The 18,855-nt window shown below is 36.4% G+C and overlaps 2 protein-coding genes and 1 non-coding gene across 3 annotated transcripts; all 3 read left to right on the top strand.

Moving 5' to 3' along the window:
• Positions 1-95: 95 nt before the first annotated feature.
• Positions 96-4,370, top strand: LOC147274787 (serine/threonine/tyrosine-protein kinase HT1-like). The gene is made up of 3 exons (XM_086257240.1): positions 96-1,206; positions 1,841-2,296; positions 3,972-4,370. Exons 1-3 carry the CDS (start codon positions 847-849, stop codon positions 4,230-4,232), a joined length of 1,077 nt encoding a protein of 358 aa, XP_086113366.1. The 5' UTR covers positions 96-846; the 3' UTR covers positions 4,233-4,370.
• A 4,200-nt stretch (positions 4,371-8,570) lies between these two features.
• On the top strand, positions 8,571-8,650 carry TRNAL-UAG (transfer RNA leucine (anticodon UAG)). The gene has a single exon. It is a non-coding gene; the product is annotated as a tRNA-Leu (tRNA).
• A 5,950-nt stretch (positions 8,651-14,600) lies between these two features.
• On the top strand, positions 14,601-18,461 carry LOC147274785 (protein KINESIN LIGHT CHAIN-RELATED 3-like). Its single transcript, XM_086257657.1, has 3 exons — positions 14,601-14,858; positions 15,458-17,491; positions 17,970-18,461. Exons 2-3 carry the CDS (start codon positions 15,504-15,506, stop codon positions 18,181-18,183), a joined length of 2,202 nt encoding a protein of 733 aa, XP_086113783.1. The 5' UTR covers positions 14,601-14,858; positions 15,458-15,503; the 3' UTR covers positions 18,184-18,461.
• The last annotated feature ends 394 nt before the right edge of the window (positions 18,462-18,855 follow it).

The following is an 18,855-nucleotide window of genomic DNA, read 5'->3' as shown; positions in this document are numbered from 1 at the left end:
AAGGAAAGCCAGATAGGTAGAGGTCATAATCAACAAGGATCCGGTTTGTCTCCTCAGAAGTGGATCTTCGCACGTTATGAATGGTGTTTGTAGAGAGAGCTGTGTGTAAGTTATAGAGTCTTTAAGTTATGGAGAGAAGAAGAGCCAGCTGAGCCTGAGCTGAGCTCCCCATTGCAATTTGCAGATGCTTTCACTGCACCACCAACAACCCAATTCAACCTCACTTTTGTTTCTTAGCTTCACATTATTACAAGCTCGCAACTTTTCTCTTGCTTTCTCTCTTAACTATAGGCTATATAGCCTTCAGCACCTGTGCTCTTTCTCTGCACTCTGCAATACCCACGTGTAGTTTTGGCTTTGGAAAATCAAAAACCGTTTTTCAAAGCTACTTTTCTTTTCCTTTCAAATGGTGGTTTTTTTTTTTGTTTCCTTGGGCTATCTTTGTCTGAATGTGTAGATTTGAGGATTTGAAGAAAGACTCCTTCTTTGGCCCAGTAACATGTTTTAGAGCTTGGAAAAAATGAACTTTATTCCCACTTTCTGCTTGAAAAACCGTGATGTACTTTGGTTTTGTAGTTCCATCTGAAAATGGTATCAAATTGTGGAATTGATAGAGGGTGTGCTAGCTTGAGCTCAATCTGTCAGCGTTTGAGTGCATGAAAATCGATGATTTCAAAATGTAGGTGTATGAGGAATACCTTAAGCTTGCAAGTTGTACTTGTTTCCGTACTGGGTCATCTTGAAATTCAGCATTTGAACGAAATTTGGGGGCTTTTTGTGGGTTGAAGAGGTCCAAAGCAAAGGGGGTTGAGATTTTATGGTTTTGATGAGTTTTGGCTCTGACCCATGAAGAATTTTCACTGGTTTAAGCAGATTTCCAACAATGGCAAACCTGAGAGGAGGCTGTCTCTTGGAGAGTACAACAGGGCAGTGTCATGGTCCAAGTACTTGGTGTCCTCAGGGGCTGAGATTAAGGGTGAAGGACAAGAAGAGTGGAGTGCTGACATGTCCCAATTGTACATTGGGTGTAAATTTGCTTCAGGAAGGCATAGTAGGATTTACAGAGGGGTGTATAAACAGAGGGATGTGGCAATTAAACTTATAAGCCAGCCTGAGGAGGATGCAAACTTGGCTGTTTTGGTTGAGAAGCAGTTCACTTCAGAGGTGGCTTTGCTGTTTCGGTTGCACCATCCAAATATCATCACTGTAAGCTCTGTTTCTACAATGCTTCTGCTTTTCTCTCTCTCTCTCTCTCTCTCTCTCTCTTAGTTATACTGCTTTTGTTGCTTACCTTTTCAATTCCGTGGAAAAGAGAATGTGGTCCTGGTTTGTGTTCTGTTGGATATGCAGCTATGTACTTTTCAATATTTCCCAAGGGCTAAGTTTTGTGATCTTTGGTGTAATCAAAACCTAAGATCCCTCCCCAGCTTCTTGATGCATTTTAAGTTAAAATTTTTAACCTTGCACCTTAAGATTTTATTGAAAGAAAGCACTAGAAAAGGGCCTATGGAGCATCATACAATAAGCACTAATTTTGTGTTACGACCACAATTCTTCTGCTTAATGTTAGAGAGATCATTACCCAAGTGAGGAGGAAATTTGTTCCTCTTACATCATTGAGTCATTGATTGATTGGCACAGATTCTTGTTATTTGGGTTAAGCAGTGTGGAGAAATTGTGTATATCTCTGACCTTGGTCTTATTGGTATCACATATATTCTGAATAAATGGAATCAGTTTTTTAACTTTGCATTGGTATATCCTTTTATCCAAGGCAAGTAACTATTTGGTAGTAACACTTTTATTTTTTGGACCGTCACGTACCGACTTTATTCTGCAGTTTGTTGCAGCTTGTAAGAAACCTCCTGTGTTCTGCATCATCACTGAGTATTTGGCCGGGGGGTCGTTAAGAAAATATCTCCATCAGCAGGAGCCTCATTCTGTTCCTCTCAGCCTAGTTCTGAAATTAGCCCTTGACATTGCACGCGGGATGCAATATCTCCATTCTCAAAGTATACTTCATAGGGATCTCAAGTCAGAAAATCTATTGCTAGGGGAAGATATGTCTGTGAAAGTTGCGGATTTTGGTATTTCATGCTTAGAATCACAGTGCGGCAGTGCAAAGGGATTCACTGGCACTTACCGTTGGATGGCACCTGAAATGATCAAAGAGAAACACCATACGAAGAAAGTTGATGTTTACAGTTTTGGCATAGTTCTTTGGGAGCTTTTAACAGCATTGACACCATTTGACAACATGACTCCTGAACAAGCTGCATTTGCAGTGTCACAGAAGGTATTTTCCTCATCACATTTTTTTCAGGGTGTAGTGTATTATCTAATATTAACAAGGTAGAAGTCCGGTGCATCACATCCCAACTCATAAATTGTGGAATTAAAATTAATATGGCCCATCAATATGTCTTATCACTTTAATTGCATAATCTAAAATTCTAATGTAAAAGTAACCAGGAGCTATATCATGAATTTCTTTATCAAACTATATTTGCTGGTTCTATCTGTAACAACCACCAAAAATGTTGAATAAAAAGGAAAATATGTCATATTGGAAATCACAATTTATGAATATACCAATTACCATATCCTTTAGAGGTTCTAGTCTTCTTGATTGGTCTACTAGACCTGTATCTTGTATCTTCTCACATGCATCATAAGTGGGGTGAGCGACAGTCATTTATATGCTTGTCCTTGTATTTTATCCAGATCATGTGGGGGACCTGCTGCTTTGGCCATCCTTATCTATGCAGGGAAATGATATCTCCAAATTCGAACAATTATATCAAAGCCATATATCTTTTTATTTTTGATAAAATATACTAAAGCTAAATATCATGTTACAACATTCCAGAAGCATTGATAAGCGTGTTCATTGCCCTTCCAGTCTAGAAGGATAAAAGTCATTTGTACTGATAAGCATGCACAAATACAGGCACACAGCTGAAGGATGATGTAGAGAGTTGCATTTAACGCTTGTTTGATTCTGACACATAAAAAGAGTAACTTCAGCATTTCCTAATCACATTCTAGCAAGTAGAAACACACTGACATCTAACATTTCTGTTTCAGTATTTTTGGTCAACATCTTGCAACTGTTATGAGTTTGTGGAACAAATGGTCACTCTGTCTCTTAAAGCTGTTGAAATTCACACTTGCCACCCCTGTAAACAGGGGTTTCGTTGTTATGATTTAAAACTTTTAAACATAAAGCTGCTGTGTTTTTGGAGATATTCATGCCTCCTTTTGTATTTAAAATCTTTTAAAAGAAAAAAAATAAAATCGTCTGTTGTATCCTTGTTGTGCCCCTATGATCTTTGAATATGACATTCTGGAAATACTTCTAATGGTACATGATTAAATTTAAAGGCAGATATTTTGGTGATTTTCCCTCTTTCCATTGTTTTGAAACTATGTAGATTTGATTTTCTTTGTGTGGTTACACTATTTTGGACAAAGCCTGCAATGTAATGGAATCAATGCAAAATCAGTTTACTTGACTGTGTTATGATACCCATAAACATGAAAGCCAACTGTTTTGTGTAAATTATTAAACACACGAATGAGTCAAATGTTGCAATGTGCTTATGAGGATAGACTTATGAATAATGTACTAGAAATTATTCCAAATGCCAGATTTTGTGGTTCACAGCTACAACTTGTCATTTAAGTCTGGTAGCAAGAAACTGAGGAAGAGAAGAGGAAAGAAAAAGAGATTAGAAATGAAGATGTGATGAGTCTAAATTATCAGAAGTTGTGTTAATGTCTAAATTATTTAAAATTTATGTCCGGATGATGTGGTTTTACTTTGATTTGAGCACATATGTAGACTTTAATTCCTGCACTAGTCAAAAGATTATGCAGCGATCTTCTTAATACAATGATAACAGTACTTAGTTTTCTATGCAGCAAAGTTTATTAATCTCTTATGTGTTACATCTGCTGATTTTGTGCAGAATGCAAGACCCCCTTTGCCATCCACATGCCCAACGGCATTCAGTCGTCTCATCAACAGATGTTGGTCAAGCCATCCAGACAAGCGACCTCATTTTGATGAGATAGTTCACATTTTGGAAGGTTATGCAGAGTCCCTTGAGCAGGACCCAGAATTTTTTTCATCTTACAAACCTCCCTCAAATCACACCCTTTTGCGATTTTTTCCAAAATGGAAGGGCTGCTATAGATCTGCTTCCTCAAAATCTAGGGATTTTTTCTAAATTAAGTATGATGTTAAGTGTACCATATGCTTTTCTTGTCTAGATTTTTATCTCCATACAATTATTATTAAGAACATTTTTCCCTCTGTCTTGTTTACTTTTTCTTTTGAATATATTGAAATGAAAGCACTCCCTTTATTGGTGTTTTAGTGCAACTGTATTATTATTGTATTTCATTCTTTGTTATTTTATTAGTCAAATTTGATGTCAAATACAACATTCAATAGAAACCACTCTGTCAAAAGTAAACATTCAAACCTATAGGCAAGACTTAGATATGCAAAATTATGGTACGTTCAGGGTTATATATAACATGTACGCATACATGAAATATCTATCCATATCGAATTCAAATGGCATACATGAAGGGAAAATTTTTGTAGTTAATAAGTTACATTGCCCTTTGTTAATTTCTTCTTCTTATTATTGCTCCTTCTTTCTTCTTTTGGTCTACGTTTTGGATGCTTCACAGTAGCGACCATCTCTTCTTCTTTGGGTTCAATATCCTCACACATTGGAGTGAAGCTGAATCTCACTAGGAATTCCACAAGGTTGTTGATATCCACATCACAAACAGTTGAATGTAAGGTCTTGATGCGCTTTTCTTCTCCTTGGAGAACAAGCCGAGAGAATAGGTAATGTTATGGCCTTCTTCTTCTTCATCATATCGCTCAAAGGATGGCTCTACGAACTGTCCTAAGCTCTGTGGATCTGCAATATAGTAAAGTTTGTCGTAGGCTGACACAAGAGTGTAAATGGTATTTATAACTTGGAGTTGTGGCAATTCAACCTGGCAGCCTCCAAGTAATAATGGGTCGGAATCTGCAAGTCCTTATCAAAGAAGGTGGCTACAGGTGGTTCAAGCAGTGGGGGGTCATCTTCTCCATCTTCTTCATATGCTGCAACTGCACCCATAGCTAGTACTTGTCCTGTTCCTAGCTTGTTGGATTTTGACTTCATATAATGCACCATTTGGGCCACCCCCGAAATAAAATACCACTAGAAACACAGATATAATTCTACAAGCAGCTTCCCCCTCCATGGGAGCTTTCTTGGAGTCAGACATCTTATTCAAGTCAGAGGCTCAGGGTAGTGTTTGGAGTGTTTTCATTTTAGTGCGTTGTTATCATGAGTTGGGGTTTGGTTGGGATTCTTTATAAGCGATCAGGATTCAGGGCAACTCCTTTTCTTGTTAGGAAAGAAAGCCTTTTCCTTTTCAGCTCAGGAATTTAAAGCTCAACAATTGGTTTGGTTTCTATTTTCTTCATTCTCCTTTTTAGTTTAGGAAACCTACAAATAATTTCTTAATTTATTTTCCCTTGTATCTGCGCATATTTAATTGAGCAACTAATTTTTTTTATTCATCACTAATTCTTGAATAGGACATGCCTTATGTAGATCTCACCTCCATGTGAGATATATCAACGTGTAACTAGTGCTATCAGACAAACTAAGCAAGATAGGCGAAACAAGGCCATGGATGTTGAAAAAAATGAAATCTAGGCATCAACTTGTAGCCAGAAAAACTTCGACTTACAAACAAAGATATATATGTACTATATTATTTCTATTGTCCTGAGTTCCTGACATGTGTTACACAGTCTTGCATTGCATATCCATGCCCATGCTTCACAAAGCAATAACTCAAACCGTTGCATATGCTGATGCAATATCCCAATGAGTCAATGACACAAAACCATATCCTAAATCTTTTTCTTTAATTTGGACATGAATAATGCTATTCTTACCACATTTCTTATACCACATTCTTATACCATCTCACATGTCATTACTTTATTGGACAAAGTTTTTCTTTTTCTTTTTGGGTTTTTATTTTTATTTTTTAGTATCCAATGTAGGAATGCCATGTAAGTTGCCACATAAGGTGGTATGAAATTATGGTATAAAAATGTGGTATATCTAGCACTGCTGTTTGGACATCATATTCTAAATCTAAGTTGAGGAGAGCTATAGCGTGTGGATGTTTACAGTGTACTCTCGTGGTCTTTTCATCATCTACTCTAATTCTAATCTAATTTAATTTAATTTTTTTTATGATCAAGCGGCTCTGGGTTATAGTCTATGGAAGATGATGAACCTCAGGACTATATTAGTCAGTACCATATTTGTGTGAAATGGTAAGGATGAATTGCAAGCATGGGTGATGCCGTGATGGGTAGTTGTTACTTATTACCAAAAATAGGCCAAACTACATTTTTGGTCCTTGTATTTTAACCAAATTTCTACTTTTGATCCTCGTTCTTTCAATTTTGACAATTTTAGTCTCGTACTTTCATTACGTTTGTAATTAGGTCCAAATTAATAACTCTGTTTCTTTTATATAGGAGAATATAACGTGACAATACATATGAATGAATATTTTAGACATTTCATGATTAATAATATTGTCTAAAAATGATAGGTTATCTAAAATGTCCAAAATATCACTGCTACATCATATTTCAGCCCACAATTTAAACTAATTAACGATTTGAACAAATTGCAAACGTAATGAAAATATAAGATTGAAATTATTAAAATTAAAAGAATGAGACCAAAGTGGAAGTTCCATTAAAAATGCACTTCGGCCCCAAAAATAAGTAGTGATGGTTCAAAAGCTTTGGGCTTGATTGTGGGCTGAAAATGTTCTTGTGGACTTTCATTGTTAGCCTTCTAGTTGAAGACCATCATGGGTTACTAGGCCCAAGGTTGTCCTTTCATTTTTTGTACCTTAAATTTATGTCTTAGAAATTGGCCAAAAAAAAAAAAAAATTTATGTCTTAGTAAAAGAAAATTCTAAAAACAAAACCACTGTTGACTGTTCGGAAAAATTGGTTTGACTGTTTTACTTTACTTTTACACCATAAATCTTATAAATATATATATTTCTTTCAACGGCTATATTGTGTTTGAATTTAGAGGCAAGGATATATATATGTCTTCAAGCAATGAAGCGGGTGGGGTTTGGTATCGCTAGCGAAGGGGCTAATCCACTCAACTCCGGCGGTCCATCCACCTCCAATGGTTCACTCTGGCAGTTTGATTAGCCCTCTATTGTAGCAGTACCCACCCCACTTAACCTTCACCCCCAACTTCACAAGGCAAATTGATCATGGAGAAGAGAAGGGTTGTCTGATTATATGGTGTGAATTTCCACACACTCAATGGCAAAATGCGTGATAAGCATGGGCCGACTAGGCCCCTTAGCTTCATAATAGTGGACAACTCTGATAGAGGTACAAGGGCCAAGCGCATATAGAGTCACTCTCTGCATGTCAGTTACTCCCGAATGCATGCAGAGAGCATATATCTTGGATTATTGGAAATCTAAGGACATCTGGCTCATTGGCTTTGATAGGTTCGACTATTCCTTTGTGGAATGGTATGGTAACCTCACAAACCAAGAGAAGAATGTTAGAATGGCAGATTGTCCAGATGGCCTAGAGCCTTGCTGGTCAAGCATGATCATGTAATAGCTCCTATTTTTTTATCTCCTCTATTTTCTTTGTAATTTGTTGGAAACTACCACTAGCTTAATTTTAAATGTTTATTTGACTTACTTTGGGGTGTCGGGGTATTTGACATCTTAATTAATTTCCTCCAAAATCTCACAAACAAGCTATGCACTAATTCTTGACCAAAAAGTTTATGCAATAATTTATTGCACACCTTCTCTTCTTATTTTGACGGCAAAACTAGAAACCCAAGGTTTTTTTTAGCAAAAACCAAGAGAGTTTATGTGATATGCATACAAAACTTGCTTAATTAAGATAGATTAGTGTGCATGGGGGCAAAAATCGCGTGAAACTTGTACAATCAATTGTAGTTGTTTGCATGCATATCGAATTCATAAGCATGCTATGTTAATGAATTTTTTTCCTTTTTTATACATTTATAAATATGAACACAAAACACGAGATTTACGTGGTTCGACCTTTAGGAGCTAGCAAAGACAGTAGATAAATTTTAAAGCACTCACAAACTAATGCAACTAGGAAAAACACGTGTGAAAGGCATAAGAAAGCCATAATAAAGATTTAATAAAGATGAAGGAGATTGTGATAGTGTAGAGTGTGGAGTGTGGAGTGTGGAGTGTGGATTTTGTTGTTCGGTTGTTCCACAATGAAAAATTATAGTCTTGTAAAAGTGTTTATAAGGGTCTTGGACCTCTTCTCATATAGCCAATTAATTTTAAATTGAATGCTCCAATTTTATTCATGGGATCAATAACAAGACGGAAGAAATTAATTTTCCAGTCAAAGCAATCTTTTAAATCTGTTGTACATAATGCCATACATAATACATTATATAGAATTTTTGTGATTCAACATATCATCTGACAGTTTGGCCGAGTGGTCTAAGGCGCCAGATTTAGGCTCTGGTCCGAAAGGGCGTGGGTTCAAATCCCACAGCTGTCATTTTGTCTTTCCTCTATTAAGAACTCTTGGTATTTTTGCATTAAAAATGAGAAACAGAGTGCAAGTTTTTGTGAATGGCACGCAATTTAAAACCGTCAATTACAATTAGAATGAGCCTCACAGTATAAGATTCATCAATCAATGGTTCATAGTCCATTATGTTTACAATTTTGGCCAGCAAATCTTAAAGGAAAACAGATAAATGAAATGAACATTTAATGACAACCATATATATCATCTGATTGGGAAAAAAAATGTATAAAGGTGGGTAAGTGGGTTCCTTGTTAGCTTACCTAACGACAGATCATTAAAGGTTGGATCAAGGCTGATGATATATGAGCTATACATACATACATACATGTACGCATGTATATATGTTTCATTTGCAGCTTGTGATTTGAGGTTTTGAAAAAAAAAAAAAAAAAAAAACTTGTGATCATTAGAGGTCTTTTACAATCATATAAGGTTGTCACGTAGACAAGTACACAGTAGTGATTTTTTAGTTTACAATGAATGTCAAACTGCACAAATTGAATCCCTGCCCCTTATATTTATTAGACCTGTAAAAATAAATTAAGGCTTTTAGGGTCCGTTTGGATTGAGGATTTGAATTTGAATTTGAATTTCAAATTCATGTATTTTAAATTCATGTATTTCAAATTCATGTATTTCAAATTCTATTGTTTGGATAAAAAAATGAAATATGAGAATTTCAATAAGGATTTCAATTGAAAATTTTAAATTTAAATATATTATTATGGTAACATATGATAGGCTTGCAAAGATAGCCTATAAATGAGGCCCGTGACCTATAAATTTAAACTAACTCATTTTAAATTGTACTTTATATTAGAAATCACTACATATTGTTAAAAAAAGAATAAAAAATTGTTCAAACCACATATTGGCTTACTATTTTATATTAGAAAAATCACTACTGTTGGGAAATGTAAATTAATGTTCAAGATCACTATAAATTAAAAAACTACTGAAATTCATATTCATAAAAATATAAGTTCAAACAACATAAGCTGCTCTAGCTTGATACTCTTCAAACATTTGAATGGCTAAGGTATCTCGGAATGTTGTCCACTCTTCAGTCACTCTAACTGCTCTAATGTACTCCTCATCCACATCTTCATTTCCCAACTCTAAAGAATTTTCCAAGTCTTGGTCCACATCATTCAATAATTCATCTTCTGGCATCTCATCTCGAAGAAAATTATGAATAATGCAGCAAGCATTAATAATCCTAACTTGTGTTTTCACATTAAAAAAACTTGCTGTGCGTAGTATAGCCCATCGCTTTTTCAATAATCCAAATGCTCTTTCAATTGTATTTCTTGCAGATGAATGTCGAAGATTGAACAACTCTTTGTAATTTGTTGGAGTATTTCCCCTCCACAATTTAAGATGATATCTAGTACCCCGATAAGGAGCTAAAAACCCTGGTCCATTAGTGTAACCCGCATCCACGAGATAGTATTTGTCTACAAATACAAAGTATACAGTATGATCAAACATCAAATGAGAATGAAAATAAAAATTACACAGCATAAACTATGAATGTTACAGTGTAGGATTGAATGCCTACTTGATGGGACTTTTAAGCCACTGTGTCTATGCAAGGCATCACGTAACACTCGAGAGTCTGCTGCAGATCCCTCCCAACCAGGTAATACGTAAGTAAATTTCATGTTAGCATCACAAACACCTAAGACATTCGTGCTAATGTCACCCTTCCTATTTCGATATCTTGGTTTATCATCAATGGGAACAGTTAGATTAACATAAGTCCCATCAAGTGCCCCAAGTGCGCCCTAACAAACACATCAATGCTCATATTATAATTAAGTACTATATAATTTGATTTGCAATTATATATGCAAGGAATAAAAACTTTTTAATACCTGAAACCATCTCCATTTCTCAGCATCTCGCTCATTGAGAACTACTTCATGATGTTTTATGTAATATTTCCCAAGTTTGATCACTGCTCGTAAAACAACATGAAATTGTCTACTTATTGTTTCTCCTGAGCGGGCATATATAGCTTTAATAGTACTATTTTTAAGGTTGTGTCCTAGCATATGCAAAAATAATGCCACAACTTCTTTAATGGTGACATTTCTTGTAGTCACCAACCCACCTTGATCTTGTAGAATATTACACAACTTCTGAAATTGCAATGGCTTCATTCTTAATTGTGCAAAGCATGTAGGCTCATTTTCTAAGGCTCTCATCCAAAGTTTCCTCCTATAAGCTTTTTCATCAACTTCACATCTTAAAGGTTGTTTTGTCATATACTTTCTCTTCCGCCTTTGAGCACCAATAGCTAACATCAAAAAACTAATAACTAAAACAACAACTTGCATTACTTTTTTCTTACGTAATTTCTTTGTCATCCTTTCATTTCTGCTTTGAATTAACAAACCTCTCTCACCATTATCCATGAGGGCTACAAAGTGAACCAATTTGCCCTAACAAATGAACAATAAAAATTTTGTAATTCTGGATGCTAAAGCAATTTTTTATTAAGCAATCAACAAGTAACATGCACCACATATCCTAACAGCAATCAACAAGTAACAGAAATCAACCAGAATCAGCCAAAGCACCTAACTTTCAACAAATACAATTGCATAATACACAAATTTCTTATGTTTGTTTGTTTATAATAAATGGGGGTTTTTTTTTTTTTTTTGAGAGAGAATAATAATATGTGGGTTTAGATGGGTGGGTGAGTCTGAGCAGAACCAGCAAATGGTCCATACCATTCAACAAATCATCAACAACTGCTAACTTAAGCTTAATCACAAGAACTCCAAATTCCCACAAACAAAATATAAAATAAAAAGATCAAAAAGACAACTTGAAAAATAATAACAAAACAAAATTGTGCTCCCTTAACAGCAAAGAGAAAAAAGAAAACCATGTGCCTACTAAATCACAACCACAAAGTACACCACTACGCAAACACATGCAATTCTCACCAAAAAGAAAATTGTGCTCTGCAGCTACGAGAGTACTATTTTAATTAATAATTCTCTGTGCACTACTAGATGCTATATTGACCAAGCTAATAAGCAAACTTATATAAAGAGAGAAATGAACTCTGCTGCCAAGTCGTTTTTGCTTAGTTTGGTAGGTGTAGATAGATATCAAACAATACTTGGGACTGAAGCTCTACGTATACATATATAAAAAATTAACAGCAGCAGGGCCAATTAATTTCTCACATCCCAATTAATAAACCCAATTCTTTGACTAGTCAGATTCTTTTTCTAACTCTCCCCAGAAAAAAAAAAATTAAAGCCCTCTCTCCCCCACATGTGTAATATAATGCTTTGCTCTTCTCTTTTCTGGGAAGCTTTTCTTAAGGAACAAACACAAAGCTTTGCCAAAAGTGACCCAACAAAGATTTCTGCAGGTTCCAATTCCATGCATGTCCTCCAAGGAACTGAATTAAGGACCAGCCAAAGCTATTCCAATTTGGAAACAGACATCAACAAATTTCATAGTGAGCAAACCCTCTGTTAACTTCTAATTCTATTGTATTATGTTTGTGGGTAATTGTTGTTTTTGGGTTTAAAGCACAAACAAAATAAAGTGAGTAATTCTAATCAGATTTTTGTTCAAGCTTAACTTTGTGGGCAATATGTAATTTTGTTTTTGCTTCTTTTGGATTTTGAAGTGTATCCCAAAGTGAAGGTGAGGGTGCATGAAGAAAAAGATGATCTTTCTCCACAGAATGATCACAGAGCATTGCTGCTGACAAAAGTCTCTGAGGGTACAATTTAATTTCATCACTTGTTAAAATGTTAGTAACCATATATTTTTGTCTGATATATAGATGCTCGGAATTTTCAGTGAAGCAGATTCAAAGCTGTTCTTTACCATTAATTACCAAAACCATGAAGGCTTATGTTCCCAAGTTACCAGGACAATCAATTTTGTTGTCATCTATATACACTCAAGTTTTTAAGGTTTTTATTTTCAGAGAATGATGGGATGATTGGGAGTAGAAAGAAGCTAACTGATAAGAAATCTTCGGCTTTCAAAGTGTATAGCACAAAAGAGAGAGTACCTGCCCAAACCAAGATAGCCCCAAGTCAAGTGAAGGCAGCAAGGCCCCAAGTCAAGAGAGAGTACCTGATCGACACCGGCAGGAGCAGATCGATTCTGGGAGGTGGTGATTGTGTGGAGGCGAGGTTGTGATGAGACAACTTTTTGGCCGGAGAAGTCGAACCCGACAGAGGTGGCCGACGCCAGAAGGAGCTCGTCGACGCCGGCATAAGCAGATCGAAGCCTAGAGGTGGTGGCGAGGTCGGGTTTCTGTGGAGGCGAGATCGTGATAGATTTTCTATTGGACTGAGTATTTCAAATACCTACATTCAGAAGTGATTTCAAATACACGGTTTTGGCCTTTCAAATCTATCCTGGATTTGGGCCAAATCCAAATCCTTACTTAAAGATAAGCCCAAACAGGTGAATTTGAATTTAGGAAGCCCAAATCCAAATCCACCTCTTGAAATACAGGTTCCCAAACGGACCCTTAGTCCTTTATGAAGATGCAACCAATGTGGAAGGGAGGAAAATCATGAAAACATGCCTAGTAGCTAAAAAATGTGGCTTTAATAAGGAAGTGGCCGGATGCAAGTTTTGTTGTCCAATACTTGCTGTTCCAAGAAAAAGAAAAAAAGAACAGAAATGCAAAGTGACCCTGATCCATATAATTATAAGATAAAAAAGAGATGTATGTAGTTGGTGGTCCAATGGGTTGAAATCAGTTTTTTGAGCCATGACTAGGTTTGCCTTTTGTTTGGTACTAAAACCCCATTTGGGAGGATTATTATTATAACTTGATGCACCAATCTAACCTAGAGCCTTGTGAAGCTCTTTTACCCAAATGATTATTCAAAAAGCCATGCATCTTCAATTCCCAATTTGTCTCTTTTTGAGATCATTTTAGTTTGGCATCTTAACCTCCCAAAGCCACCGAAAGTGCAAGACAGATTTCAACCAGTTGAGTTCAATGATTTCAACCAATGCAATTATGTTATCTTCAAACTCTAACTTTTGGGATCTAAAAGGAGACAGATAAAAGGGGTTAGAAGAAGTATGAACTATGTATGAATACATAGAGGTATAGCCTTGCTCACTATTTATTGCTTCATGTGCTCTAGTAGTGTTTCATGCTGTCATTTAATGCACTATTCACGAATGGAGCGCAAGCAAATTAAAGGAAGTGCATGACTAGCATTGTCCAACGTGTGAATCGACCAGCACATCAAGTTGAGCTAAAAGAAGGTGAGAAGAAGGTGAATCCCACCAACTACCACACTTGGAAATTGAATCTGATTTTATTTGAGCTAACTCTGACATCTTATCGATGTGAAATATACATTTATCAATTATCATGATAAATTTATTTTTGTATAATAAATTTTGCATTTAATGTTTATATTGATAACAAATACACGAAAAGTTGTTTTAATATAGACGTGACATATTTTGGCCAAAAAAAATATATAGACGTGACATATGATATATGTAATTTAATATAAAAACAAATGAAATATTGTCGCGTTAATTGGAATTCGAAATTATGTAATTTGATTTGGTGCCTCATAGTATTAGTCTAATCTATATTAGTATTAACCACAAAGTTAAAACCAGCTTGATTATTATGTTTAGAAGAAGGAAAGTTAACTTCAAGACCAACGACCTCTTGTCCATAAAACATCTACACCCCACCCTAAAATTGAAACAAAAAGAGGTAAAAACCCAAATCCTTAAAAAAACGAAAATAACAAACAAGTCATTAGTTGTCTTTCACAGGACAAAATCGTCTTTCAACCGTTTGAAAATCATATCACAACGCCACGTGGCAGGATTCAGTTTAAATTACAGTCCGGACAATACAAAAAAGCATTCGGCAGTTGCAGGACGCGCGGGTGGGGAAGAAGTCGCCGTCTCTCTTCCCCTTCGATTTTATTCCAAGTCTGCAACCCTTTTTGCCCATTTTCTCTTTCAATTTCAATTTTTTTTTTTAACATTTATTTTTCCATTTCCCCATTTTGCCTCTGTCTCTGTCTCCTTCATCTCCTCCAGCTTATACATACACCCCACCATAAAAGATTGATATTTGATAATATCCCATTACCTTATATATAGGCATCTATATTGAGACCCAGATAACACAAAGGTATGGCTTTCTGTTTCTTCTCTTGTATATGTTTTTGTTTCAGTTCAACCCATCATTTATTTTCCCTTGTTTTACCCTTTTGGTATGTTATTGGATCACTTTGATGAGAGAATGAGAGGTCAACTGCACCAGAACTTGATGTTGTTGTTGATGGGTTGGTGTTAATAATCCATTCTATTAATTTTAATCGTTGGCATTTTCCAATTATGTGATGGGTTATATATGTTGATATGTATTTATGTGGGTTGATTCTACTTGTTTGTGAAGATCTGATTGAGGGAAATTTTAGTTCTTTTTCATGGTTTCCTTATTAGGATAAATTGAGTATTTTGCATTTTTGTAGCTAGTGCTTGATATTGGTTTTTTACGTTTGTTGGTAAACATACAAAGTTTCACAAGCAAATTGCTGACAAGCCAAGCATTAATTTTTTTGATGTTGTTAATGCATTTTGCTTTGTGCTTAACATTATTTCAATATCTGTCAAAACTGTAGATTTGTGCAGTGGGTATGCTTTGGAATTTTGCTAAAATTGAATGCTTCCTTTATTCGGATCTTTTGTGACAGTTGTTTCTTTTTCCTTTTGAAACCTTTGTTGCAGTTAATTTATTTGATTCTAGAGATTTTGCTGATTTGGGTACGTAAAGATGCCTGGAATTGTTGAAGGGTTGGTAAATGAATCAAATGGAAGTTCGACACTTTATAAGGAGAATTTGGCTCTGAGTAGGTCCCCCAAGAGTACTTTGAGTCCGCAAAGCCCCCGCAGTCCGGGACTTGATCTTCCAGCTGATGGGGTGGTTGAAACCTCAATTGAGCAGCTTTATGAGAATGTGTGTGATATGCAGAGTTCTGATCAGTCACCTTCAAGGCGTAGTTTTCGATCTGATGGTGACGAGTCTAGGATTGATTCGGAGTTACGCCATCTTGTTGGAGGAGAGATGAGGGAGGTGGAGATAATGGAAGAGGAAGTGCTAGAAAAGCCAGTGGATGATTCTCATAGTGATTCGAGTTCTAGGAAGGAAGGTTCGTCCTCGGATAGGAAATCAGGAAAGATGGATAAGACTCATAAAAGTGCGAAATCCATTTCTTCAGGGAACTCTAAGAAGATTGCTCGGTTGCAGGTGGACACTGAAACTTCATCAAAATCAGTTCCAAAGGTAAGTCCTGAGAAACCTCCCATTTATAGGCATAGTGATAAGAATCTACAAAAACAACATGCAGGAGCCACTCCTGTGAAGAAACACAGGAATTCATCTCTGGGAGGGTTGAAGTTGCAGATTGGAACTGAGGATTTGGCTGACTTAGGATTAAATAATCCAGATCTTGGGCCATTTTTGCTTAAGCAAGCAAGGGATTTGATTTCTTCGGGGGATAATCCACAAAAAGCTCTTGAATTAGCTCTTCGAGCTAAAAAATCATTTGAAATATCTGCAAATGGGAAACCCAGTTTAGAACTAATAATGTGTTTGCATGTTACATCGGCAATTTACTGTAGCTTAGGCCAGTATGGTGATGCAATTCCGGTTCTAGAGCACTCAATTGAGATTTCAGCTATTGGGGAAGGCCAAGATCATGCCCTTGCTAAATTTGCTGGTCACATGCAGTTGGGTGATACTTATGCCATGGTGGGCCAACTTGAGAATTCAATTATGCACTACACAACTGGATTGGAAATCCAGAGACAAGTCCTGGGAGAAACAGATGCAAGAGTTGGTGAGACTTGTAGGTATCTGGCTGAAGCTCATGTTCAAGCATTGCAATTTGATGAGGCTCAGAGGCTTTGCCAGGTGGCTCTTGACATTCATAAAGAGAATGGTTCCCCAGCTTCTCTGGAAGAGGCAGCAGATAGGAGACTCATGGGTCTTATATGTGAAACAAAGGGAGATCATGAAGCTGCTCTTGAGCATCTTGTTCTAGCCAGCATGGCCATGGTGGCAAATGGCCAGGAACTGGAGGTGGCTTCTGTTGATTGCAGCATTGGAGACACATACTTATCGTTGTCTCGGTATGATGAGGCTGTTTTTGCTTATCAGAAGGCACTCACTGTGTTCAAGACTACCAAAGGAGAGAATCATCCATCCGTAGGTTCAGTCTTCATTCGTCTGGCTGATTTGTATAACAGGACAGGGAAAATTAGAGAATCAAAATCATACTGTGAGAATGCCCTTCGAATTTACGAAAAGCCCATGCCTGGAGTCCCTCCTGAGGAGATGGCAAGTGGTCTCACAGATGTTTCCGCTATCTATGAATCAATGAATGAGCTTGAGCAGGCTGTCAAGTTGCTACAGAATGCGTTGAAAATATACAAAGATGCCCCTGGTCAGCAAAGTACAATAGCTGGGATTGAAGCCCAAATGGGGGTCATGTACTACATGTTGGGGAATTATTCTGAATCTTACAACTCCTTTAAGAGTGCCATTGCAAAGCTTCGTTTAACTGGAGAGAAGAAATCTCCCTTCTTTGGGATTGTTCTTAACCAGATGGGGCTTACTTGTGTGCAACGTTTTTCTATAAATGAGGCTCAAGAATTCTTTGAAGAATCCAGAACTATTTTGGAACATGAGTGTGGACCGTATCACCCAGACACACTTGGGGTATATAGCAATCTTGCAGGCACTTATGATGCAGTTGGCAGGTACTCTTCATCTTTTTTTTCTATTTCTTTTTTCCTTCATATGCTTTTCTTCTTCTATTGGTAGTCTTTTTTTTGCAAATGCTCAATTGGTTATGTTCGCCACGTTAGATGGTAGTGACACAATTATGAATGTAAAGGCAGATATTTGTTTATGATCTTTTTCCATGAGCACACCCTGAGAAGCTTATTATATGCAACGCTCTTCCTTTCCCTTTTGGACTTTTGTTCAAAACCAGTTTTAAGCATATACAGAATGTTAATTGTTAGGACATTGTTTTTACTGACCTGAATAAGGGCTATTCCAGGGAAAAAACAGAAGCTTATTAAGCTGTGGAAACTTTTGTAATTTATTGCTCTTTTGGAAGCGAAAATTTCTTAGTTTGATACACATTTGCTAAATTAGGTATTCTGAGCGAGACAGTATTGTCAATTAGTGAATATGTTAATTCTTTGATATCTTTTTTGATTATTTACGCAGGTTGGATGATGCAATTGAAATCTTGGAGCATGTTGTTGGGATGAGGGAAGAAAAACTTGGGACGGCTAATCCTGATGTGGATGACGAGAAAAGAAGGTTAGCTGAGTTATTGAAAGAAGCAGGCAAAGTTCGGCGCAGAAAAACCAGATCGCTAGAGAACCTCCTTGATGCCAACTCGCATAGTATAAACAATGATGGAATTAAGTTATTATAAGAATGGTTAAATGTTCAGAAATGAAGACGATGTATTATAGGACGTATTTAAGAGGAAAAGGATAGAATAACACGATCATTGGGTGTATTGATAAGATTCTTGTTGTGGAGGGTGAATGAAATAACTCTAGGGGTTTTGGTTATACAATTAATTTATAATGCTATGTTGGCTGAAGTTATATTATTTTGCACCACACTGTTTATGTAATTTTGGCACCAACCTTGGTAACAAATTCATCATTTGCTTCCAACATTCAAGGATTATAGTTTTGTTTGACACTGCTACAGTATGAGGGTTCAATCTTTTGAAGTAATATGCACTTGGATTTCTATCGAGGATATTTCTTGATTCATCAATTACTGCAGTTTAATGGTTGGAGTTGAGTCTGGTACAAATTATATGCTGAATTATTGTGCGATAATGTAAGGTTCTACATATGATCAAGATTTATGATGCCATCAAATTTGGGACCCCAGTTGAAGCCTTGAAGGCCAATAATTTAGTTTCTCGAAAGCTAAATCTTAGTTGTTGGTGAGCAGTTGCTTTTTGTACTAGGGTCTATCTTTTTATATCTTTAAAGACTTTAATGCAATTATTGTACCTTAAAGCAAATTTTCTTCTCTGCCAAGATCATTTAGATTGTTGTCAAGAAATGTCAACGGTTGGTTGTCA

This window comes from Dryas octopetala, chromosome 9, assembly GCF_963921425.1.
Source record: "Dryas octopetala chromosome 9, drDryOcto1.1, whole genome shotgun sequence".
Classification (NCBI taxonomy): domain Eukaryota; kingdom Viridiplantae; phylum Streptophyta; class Magnoliopsida; order Rosales; family Rosaceae; genus Dryas; species Dryas octopetala.
Note: the sequence above shows the minus strand (reverse complement) of the source record. Positions and strands in the feature narration are given on the sequence as shown.